Here is a 10,845-nt window from a genome sequence, read left to right as displayed (position 1 = left end):
ATCAAAACAAGTTTTGGGATCTCCTCCCACGATAATCATGTGCGAAAATACCAATAGTTATTAGTTACCATCATATGTTTATTCATAAATCATGGTCACATCTGCTTTGTCACTGTTGGAACTTGGAAGTACTATTAAGTTATCAACTACACTCACATATGCAGTCCAATAAAACACAACACTCACTAATATAAATGCAGGGTATTCAATTTACAGTTAAAAGAAAAAAGAAAAAAAGAAAAAAAAAAAAAGAAAAGAAAAAAAAGAAGAGAGTTTATAATATTCTGAGTTCTAAGTTCTAACTACTTGACAGTTGACACTCACATGGTTGACCCACCTACCACTTAATGGGTTATGCACTTTCAGGCACTCATCCAACGGTGGTGGATCGGTAAACCAAAACCTGGTTCGCTAGCAGCTAGTTGCTACAACTACACGCTTTTTGCAAGCCCTTTTGAGTATTGACCAATTCTAATAGGGAAAGCAATGAAGCAGTCAAATTTGGTTGTCTTAATTTTTATTTTATTTTATGGATGCTTGTCTTAATTCTTAAATCTTAATAAAACACAATTTGTGTATTGCACAGAAATAAAATAGGGTACGAATATTATGATGTTAGATGAGATAAATCATGCATAGAAATTCCTATATAATTTGACAAGTCCACCAGATCTACGGCTGAGAGTCCATTAGGTTAGTTATACTTCTCCGTATATTATGATTTTCCTACCTAAATTAACGGCCTAAAGCTAAAAGTTTGCATCATGCACGTTTGGAAATTGAGTTATGCTTCTGCCACAATTTATATCACAATTCGCCCATGTAGAGAGTTGTGAATGGTAAAGGGGTGATGATGGGTCCATGTGAGGACACTTTTTTACCATTCACAACTCGTCACATGGGTAAGTTGTGGCACTTTATGTGGCACTAGCATAGCTCTTGGAGATTATGATACATCGTTGGTAGTGATATGTGTGCTGCCAGATTTACTACCTTAAACTCACCAACTAATGTAGACATTAACAATCAATTCAAGTACTTATATATTTCTTCTCAAAAAAAAAAAAAAAAAGTACTTATATATTGTATATAATAGGTGAAACTCAGAGAAACTCAAATTAGAGTTCCAATTTTTTGCCATGTGTCCTAAATTATTTATTTATAAAGAGTTTTATTTCTTAATTTTAGAATCAAATGTGGAATCACATCATAAATATTCATCTAAATAGGTTATTAAGTACAAAAATCAAAGAGTCTAGAATAAATGAATTATTAAAAAAAAAAAGTGCTTCACAATAATTTAAAAAAAAAAACATGGACAATTTATATTTTATACATAATAATATCCTTACAAATTTTTTTAAAGAGTTAACAAAATATAAAAAAGACAATCAATAGTATTTAAATTATATATATATATAAATAAATTATATATATATATATAAATTATATTATGCATTTTATTGCATATCTTTAAGTATATCCATTGGGTTATAAGCTAGTTTATGAAATAGTTGAAGCCTACCAAATGCATTCACACTTCTCGGACCCACCATCACATCTCTACTACTCACAACTCACCACATGGACAAGTTGTAGCATAAATTGTACCATTTTATATGTCCCTAGCATTACTCATAATTTGTCACATACCACTATGATTGTGAACTTTGCTTAGAACGTTGTATCACATGTGCCAAATTTTTAGCATTCAACACACCAAACACTAAAAACCAACCCTCATGAGACCTGTTAAATACCAAAAATATTTGGCATTTTCTATAGTACAGTTCTATCTATGGCACTATATATCATATGTTATATTTTTTTGTGTATTTTTTAATCAATTTTCTCTTTTCTTTAGTAATATATCTTTACCTCTCTCTCTCTCTTCGTCATATTCATTATCTCACCCCTTGAATATTGACTGAACCCATCTAATAAAGCAAGAATAAAAAATTAATTAAAAATAATAAAGAAAGAATATTAAATAAAATGATAAAAGAATAGAACATGTGATGTAGAGTGTATTGCAAAATGATGTGTTAAAATAGAAAAAATCAACTTTTTTATATGTCAAAATTACATTTTTTTTTTTTTTTTACTTGATGCTAATGTTCTTAAGTACTAGTATCAGGTGTGTTAAATGCTAAATTTTTAGCATTTAGCACACCAAACATCAAAAACACCCTTACAGCAGGGCCTGCTTGGTTGTGTTGTTTAAACAACAGTTTTTGTTGTTTAAACAACATAACATGTATTTCCACAATATTTTCACAGAACTTAAACAATGTTACTAGAATAATATTACTAAACGGCCCCTAAATCTTTCAAATGCTAAAAAAAAATTAGCATTTGCCATAATACACTTTTAAATAGAAGTGTAACTGATATCGTAAAGTGTCTATTAAGAATAATTTATTGTGGGATTCACCTAATAAAAAATTAGTATAAATTGATGAAATAATTGAAAATAAAACTGAAGTGACAAATGAAATTCAAAAAATTTACTTTATTGGCTTTACAATCTATAAAATTAGTCAAAAAAATTTGACAAAAAGTTAATTTTATTGGCATAAAGTAGTTTCTGAAGGGGCATTTGCCGTGCCCATTAACACTACATTTTTTTTTTTTTTTTTCCTTTTCTCTCTTATCTCACGTGTCAGAAGTCTCATTTTTGTGGTTCAAATTTTTTTTTTTTTTTTCCTTTTTTTAACGTCAGGTGCTCTATACTTTGTGTCCGAGTTTTGTTGTTGTTGTTGTTGTTGTTTTTTTTTTTTTTTTTTTTTTTTTTTTTTTAATAAAAGTTTGATATTATTTTAGGTTATTTTAATGTTGAATTGTTAAAGGAAGAGATATAATGTAGTTGAAGTGTAAAATGATACTTCGTAATTATAGCCTCCTTAAGTCAAAATTAGATACCAACCTTTGTTGCCATGTAAAGATAGCACGAAAAGACAACGTATATGGAGAGAGTTAGAGAAAGACAGAAACGCTCAGAGGAAGAGGAAGACACCCTGGCGCGCAGTACAAAGAAATTCAAGGATAACCATTGTGTAGGGGAGGGAAATGAAGATACATCAGCCACAAGACAAGGAAGTTATAAGGACAAGTTGATTGGGGCGATCCCAGGGGCTTTCAAACAAGCTTTTGGATTTGGGGATACGATGCATGAGGATGTTGAATCGGACACAGAAGATGATAATCCTGGTGATGGCAGCACTAGGATCCTCTTCTCGAAAGAGGAAAAATCACGAATGAGAGCACCATGGCAGAATGCGCTCATCATCAAACCGTTTGGCAGAAAGGTAGGTTTCCATTTTCTTGATGCAAGAATCCGTACTTTATGGGCACCCTCAGGCAGAATGGACTGTATAGATTTGGGGATGGATTACTATATTGTTAATTTTGAGCAACCTATAGACATGGATAATGTCCTCAAAGGGGGCCCCTGGTTTATAGGGCAGCAATTTTTAGCTATTAGGCAATGGGAACCGGGGTTCAAAGCTTCTTCTGCAGAATTTTCTTCAGTGGCAGTGTGGATTAGGTTACCTGAATTGCCTATAGAATATTATGAACCTTCTGCCTTACTAAAGATTGGTAAGGCGATTGGCCCTGTTCTTAGGATAGATGCCAACACAGCAAATGGTATGCGAGGCCGTTTTGCTCGTTTGTGTGTGCAAGTCAATCTAGATAAACCTTTAATTAGGAAGCTTTATCTCGGAAAGATTGAACAATTTGTGCAGTACGAAGGCATCAATGCTCTCTGTTTTGTTTGTGGAAGGCTCGGCCACAAGAAGGAGGCTTGTCCATACCATATCAAAGAACCAACCAATGATATGGGTAGGGAGCAGAGCCAGGATCCTGTTAGTAAGGGCGACGTAACTCCTGTTGATAAAGGGGTGGAAAATAAAAATGATGGCTATGGAGACTGGATAGTAGTCTCAAGGCGCAAGCCTCCATCCAAGAATGCAACCAAGTTCAAGGACTCGGAGGAGAGTTACGTAGCTGAGTCATCCCAAACACCGAGTGTCAACTCGGCGCCTAGAGCATTGGGCCCTGATAAGATTGATGGTAAGAGGAAAGCTAGTCTCCTAATGCCTAACCACACGTCTAAGGGGGCAGACAGGACACACAGGTCAAGTCACAGAAAATTGGGGTCATCAAAATCTAATGGAGAAGCTGAAGGCAACAGGAGTTCTAAACTAAAGGCTAAAGATATGGTTCAATCCCAAAGAATGGAGGTGGGACCTCAGAAACAAAAAGAAACGTTTACCTTTAACGTGGGCTCGGGCTTCCTGAATTCATGTGGGCCGAATTCTACTCCTTTTCTTTTCTCGAGCCCAGCCATACCATATGATAATTTTAAAGGACAAAATGCAGAGCCATCCAGTAACAACAAAAATGCTAACCGAAATAGAGAGGAAGGAAAGATGGGTATTGTGCTACAAAGGGCTTCCCCTCACAGAGACCAGCAAGAGGCTGGGGTGGGTGCCGTTGAAGGACAAAGCTTGGGTGATCTCTTCGTCCCCTTGGTGGAGGTTGCTAACAAACCGAATGGCGGTGCCGATCCCTCCAGTACGCAGCTCGGGGTTGTTAGCAACAGAATCAAAGGAGCAAATTTTAGAAAAATCTCTGGTGGAGGCAGGAGCAGAATGGACACGGACAGACAGCACAGAGAGGAGGACACTTCAGAACAGGTCGATAGAGTGCTTGTTGTTGGGGAATCTCCACAAAGTGAAATTGAGGCAGGGCGTAGTTCCTGTGATCAACTTAATTATGCTCATCAAGGCCTCTCAGAGCACGATGGGGATCATCAAGCTTTCGTTCACCTTGATCAAGGGGCGACTAGAGTTGATGATGGAGCTACTGGTTGCATGGAGGACTAGTTTGTTTCTTCCTCTTGTCCAAATATAATCATGAATATTTTGGTCTGGAATTGTAGGGGTGCTATAAAGCCTGAGTTTAGGAAGACTGTTATGGATCTTGTTGATTGGCACGCTCCCTTTCTCATGGTTATTACTAAGACAAAGTTGTCTAGAGCAAGAGCAACTGAAATTATAGAGAGTTTGCCTTTTGATGGTTGTGCAATTGCAAACACTATTGGGTTTGCTGGAGGCATTTGGATGCTCTGAAGATCTGACCGGGTCTAGGTGGACGTTTTGGCAACAACGGAGCAGGAAATCCACGCTCTCATTCGGGTAAGATCTCAACCTTTAAACTGGTTAATTAGTGCCATTTATGCTAGCCCTAGATTTGCTGAGAGATGTGTGCTTTGGGATAATCTTAAAATGCTTGCTTCCTTGCATAATCTGCCTTGGGCTATGATGGGAGACTTTAATGAAGTGATTTCAGAAGAAGAAAAATCTGGGGGTAATCCCATTAGTCAGCGAAGGGTTAATGCTATTCTGGATTGCATGGACACTTGTCAGATGATGGACTTGGGCTTTTTTGGCCCCAAGTTTACTTGGTCAAACAAAAGAGAGATTAGGCATTTGATTCAGTGCAGATTGGATAGGTGTTAGGTAAATCCGGATTGGAGGGCTTATTACTCTGAAGCAAATGTCACTCACTTAGCCAGGATTAATTCGGATCATTGCCCGTTACTGCTTAACCTTCACCCAGCCACTGGGCAAGGTTCAAATCGGCCTTTTAGATTCCAGTCTGTGTGGTTGAGTCATAAGGATTTTCCAGCTGTGGTCTGGGAAGCTTGGGCAGGCATGGATGATAATTTGGAGGTTGCTATTGATAGATTCATTATTCGAGCGCAGAAATGGAACAAAGAAATTTTTGGAAATGTGTTTTTGAGGAAAAAGAAGATCCTTAATCGCCTTGTGGGGATTCAGAAAGCTCTTGCCAATTACCCCAGCCCCTTCCTCATTAACCTCCAGGATCAAGTTACTGAGGAATATAACCAACTCCTTCTTCTTGAGGAGGAAATTTGGGCCTTGAAATCAAGAACCAACTGGATTATTTATGGAGAGAGGAACACTGCTTTCTTCCATCAGTCTACTCTTGCCAGAAGAAGCAGAAACAGGATAACCAGTATCCAAGATGCAAATGGAAATTGGGTTCACAATTTGGATGGAGTTAAAGAAGTTATCTTAACTCATTTCCAAAAGCTTTACCAATCTGAGCTATGCTATTGGCCTCGGGAGCATCCTTGGAGTTCTGATTGGTGTGCTAGTCTAGATGAAGAAGAGGCCAATTCTTTAGTGCATATTCCTTCCAATGGGGAAATATGGTGTGCTCTGAAGTCTATGAAGCCCTATAAAGCTCCGGGTGTTGATGGCCTTCATGCAGGTTTTTTCCAAAGGTTTTGGCTCCTGGTTGGTGATTCTGTTAAAAAGATTATAAGGGACATTTTTATTAATCATGAGATGCCTGCTTTCCTAAACCAGACCCTTATTGTGCTCATACCCAAGCAGTTAGGTCCGGAGAATGTGGGGCACTTTAGACCCATCAGTTTATGCAACACGGTTTATAAAATCGTTGCAAAAATCCTGGTGCAAAGACTTAGACCCCTCCTGCCCTCCCTTGTTTCGCCTATGCAAGCTGCTTTCCTTGAAGGAAGAAGAAGTTCAGATAATGTAATCATCGCCCAAGAGCTCATATATTCCCTTAAGGGTAGAAAAGGGAAAGATGGGTACATGATTGTCAAAATAGACCTTGAAAAGGCTTATGATCGCCTTGAATGGAGTTTCATCAAAATGGTCCTAGAGCACTTTGGGCTGCCCAATAATATTGTTAAATTGATCATGAGCTGTGTTTCGACTACTACCACTTCTATCTTGATCAACGGTAGCAAGATGGATTCTTTCCAGCCCTCACGTGGAATAAGGCAAGGCGACCCCTTATCGCCCTATTTATTTATTCTATGCATGGAGTTTTTGGGGGCCCAGATTTCGGATATGTGTGAGCAAAAGCGGTGGGATTCTATCAAGGCTTCAAGAAATGGCCCTAGTTTCTCCCACATATTCTTTGCTGATGACTTGTTACTTTTTGCAAAGGCAAACTCTAAAAACTGTGAGGCAATTATAGATGTGCTTGATCATTTTTGTAACCTTGCTGGGCAGAAGGTTAATAAAGCTAAATCTCACATTTTGTTCTCCCCCAATGTTGCTAGGAGAAGAAAAAGGAGACTATGTCATAAAATGGGGATTTATGAAACATCGGACTTGGGTAGATACTTGGGCTTTCCCCTCTTACAGCAAGGAAGAGTTGGAAGTGCTTTCAATTTTGTAGCAGAAAAAATTCAAGCCAAGCTTGCAGGGTGGAAGTCGAGACTTTTATCAAGAGCTGGTAGATTGGTGCTTATCAAAACAGCAGCTGCCCCTATTGCAGATTATTATATGCAATGCCATGCTCTTCCTATAAAAGTCTGTAACAATATTGACAAGATAATGCGTGATTTCTTATGGGGCTCCACGGATGAGAAGAAAAAGATGCACATGGTAAATTGGCAGACTGTTACGCAGCCAAAGGAGCTAGGTGGTCTAGGCCTTTTTCAAACAAGACATAGAAATCAAGCTTTGTTGGCAAAGCTGTGTTGGCGCTTAGCTTCTGAGCATGAAGCTCCTTGGGTGCGTATGCTGACTGCAAGATATTTAACCACAAGAAGACTAACTTAGGAGGGTAGCAAGCTGCCATGCTCAAGAATTTGGGCTGCTTGTAAAATTGGGGGTCCAATCTATGTTAAGGGTCTTAAGTGGACTGTTAATAATGGCAAATCAATAAATTTCTGGAAAGATTTTTGGCTTCCCTGTGGGCCTCTTCGAAGCATCATTGAAGGCCCTCTTCACCGTGATGAAGATCAACTAACGGTTCAGCATGGGATAGGTCAAAGCTACAATGGAGGTGTTTTTAATTTTTCTTTTGAGCTTCCGGATCAGATTTTGAATTTAGTCAGGGCCACTCCTTTTGCGCTTAATCAAGAGACGGAAGACTCTCTCGCTTGGGCTTTTTCAAGGGATGGGTATTTCTCTCTTAAGTCTGCTTATTTGTTAGCTAGGGGTTCAAACCCTTTGAACCTGGGTATTTCTTCTATGGAGTGGATTTGGAAGGCTGACACTCATCCACGGATCCAATTTTTTATGTGGCTGTGTTCGCATAACAGTTTGCCTACTAATGAAATTCTGGGTTCAAGAGGTTTAAACCTCAATCCTTCATGCTTGATTTGCCACCAGGAGAATGAATCGGTGGACCATCTTTTGAGAAGATGTTGTGTGGCGCAGGATCTTTGGCGTAAGCTCAAATTTCCTTGTGATCTGCTGCCTACTTTTGACCAACCAATAGGGAAGTGGCTGGAATTGAACTGCACTACTGGGGTCATCTCTAATCTTTTGGGCATTCCGTGGAAGATTGTGTTTCCCATGGGAATTTGGCAACTTTGGCTTGCTCGCAACAGGTTTTATTTCAAGACTGGTGTTATTGATAAGCTAATTCATACGAAGTGTATTAAAGATAGTGCAGAATTCTTTGCCAGTGGGACTAAGGATCGGTGCAACAAAATAAAAAAGGTGATTCGGGTGGCTTGGGAAAAACCTCCTGTGGGCTGGATGAAGCTTAACTCTGATGGGTCTGCCTTGGGGAACCCGGGTAAGGCAGGGGGAGGGGGCTTAATTCGAGACCACCAGGGAAACTGGGTTAGAGGCTATGCCCGGGCTCATGGATACACTAGCAGCACCATTGTCGAGCTATGGGCTCTACGGGATGGTCTAGAAATCGCCAAAGATCTTGGGCTTAACAACCTCATTATTGAGATGGATGCCTTAAGCATTGTCTTGCTAATGAATAACAGTAAGGCCAATCTTTCAATGGAACCTCTGCTATCTGATTGCAGGAAGCTGTTAACTGCCATTCCAAATAAGAGGGTTGTGCATATATTCCGTGAGGCGAACCAATGTGCAGACGTGCTGGCAAGATATGGAGGAAGTTCCACTTCTAATTTTGTTGTTTTTTTGAACCCACCGCCTGTGGTGGTTGGTAGTCTCCTTGCTGATAAGGAGAATTCCTTTTGTAATAGACTTGTTCCTGCTTAGCTGTTTTAATGTTATCTTGGCTTACCCAAAAAAAAAAAAAAAAGAAGTGTAAAATGATGTGTTAAAATATATAGGGTAAAATGCAAAACTGACCCTCTAAGTTTATTCAAATTTCATTTCAATCCTCTAACTTTCAAGTTTATTCAATTAAGGTTATTATATGTTGTGGTTAATTTTTCAATTTTTTAAAATTTTCTTCAAAATTTTTTAATTAAAAAAATTCAATTAATGATTAAAAAATATTTTCCATTTTTTTTTCCAAAATTTTTTAACAAAAGTTAATGGAAATGCCTTAATTGAATAAATCTGAAACTTAGAGGATTGAAATGAACAAAAGCAAAGTTAGAGAATTGAAATGAAATCTAAAAAAAGGTTAAAGGGTCAGTTTTGGATTTTAGCCAAATATATAAAATAAATTTTTTATGTGTCAAAATAACATTTTTTAGAATATGTGATGTTAGTGCTCTTATACCTCTAAGTTTCTTCAGATTTCATTTCAGTTCTCTAACTTTCAAGTTTATTCAATTAAGGTTATTATATGTAGTGGTTAATTTTTCAATTTTTTAAATTTTTCTTCAAATTTTTTTAATTAAAAAAATTCAATTAATGATTAAAAAATATTTTCCATTTTTTTTTCAAAAATTTTTTACAAAAATTAATAGAAAGGCCTTAATTGAATAAATCTGAAACTTAGAGGACTGAAATGAACAAAAGCAAAGTTAAAGAACTGAAATGAAATCTAAAAAAAGTTAAAGGGTCAGTTTTGAATTTTAGCCAAATATATAAAGTAAATTTTTTATGTGTCAAAATAACATTTTTAGAATATGTGATGTTATTGCTCTTATACTTTGAAAATTAAATACGAAAATGCTAAAAGTATTATAAATTTTAGAGTTTAACGTTACTTGGAGAAGCACGTGGTGATATGTTTATAAGGAGCGATCTCCTTTTAATGTAACAGCGCATTTTCCCTACTAATGTGTGTTTTGGAGAAAAATAAATCCTCGTGATCTAATGAAGTCAAAGATAACTATATTTACACACATTTCTACCACTTACAACTCACTATATGGGCGAGTTGTGACACAAATTGTGTCATTTTATATGTCCCAAATTATAAGCTTGCTACATGCCGACTTGACTCGTCGTTGTCATTTTTTGTTTCTTGGAAGATCTGTCGTTGCCATTCTGATAGATGTGTTTAGTTATAATGCCCTATCAAAAAAATGAGATCTAGTGTGCATTTGGATTTGAATGAAAATTATAAATTATTTTACTATTCAGCTTATTTTTGCTACTATTTATGTGTTTCACTACACTTTTTGGTACTATTTATGGGTTATATTGTACTATTTCAACTAACTTTTATCTTTATCTATAGTACTTTCAGTAATAAGTTTTTAGTTTCAGCAAAATAAGTGGTATCCAAACAAATTCCTACTATCTGTTAGTCATGATGGCTGTCAACATTTTTTTTTCTCAATCTCATTGCCACCATTTAATATTGATTTTTTTTTTTTTTGAGAATCCATTTAACATTGATATGGTATATTTGTCCTTATATATATAGACTATAGTCATTCGTGAGTCATGACACCACCAAACTTGAAATTAGTCGATTATTAATAAAAATGTTTAATTTTTTTTTAGAAGAATAAAAATGTTTAAATTTATATCTATATAACATAATTATTTGTGAGATTTGTTTTTTGGAATTTTGATTAATATGGGAATAATATAAAGTGAAGTTTTGGCTTTAAAAGGTAATGTGTATTTTGAATCAAACAAAAGAGAAAATGTTTTT

At 36.6% G+C, this 10,845-nt stretch overlaps 1 protein-coding gene across 1 annotated transcript; it reads left to right on the top strand.

The window, feature by feature from the left end:
- The first annotated feature begins 4,919 nt into the window (after window positions 1–4,919).
- Window positions 4,920–9,041, top strand: LOC115970305. The gene is made up of 4 exons (XM_031089957.1): window positions 4,920–5,107; window positions 5,234–5,396; window positions 5,526–7,583; window positions 7,701–9,041. The coding sequence occupies exons 1-4, from the start codon at window positions 4,920–4,922 to the stop codon at window positions 9,039–9,041; spliced, it is 3,750 nt and encodes a 1,249-aa protein (XP_030945817.1).
- Window positions 9,042–10,845: the final 1,804 nt, after the last annotated feature.

The sequence above is a fragment of the Quercus lobata genome, chromosome 12 (assembly GCF_001633185.2).
Source record: "Quercus lobata isolate SW786 chromosome 12, ValleyOak3.0 Primary Assembly, whole genome shotgun sequence".
In the NCBI taxonomy this organism is placed as follows: Eukaryota; Viridiplantae; Streptophyta; class Magnoliopsida; order Fagales; family Fagaceae; genus Quercus; species Quercus lobata.
Note: the sequence above shows the minus strand (reverse complement) of the source record. Positions and strands in the feature narration are given on the sequence as shown.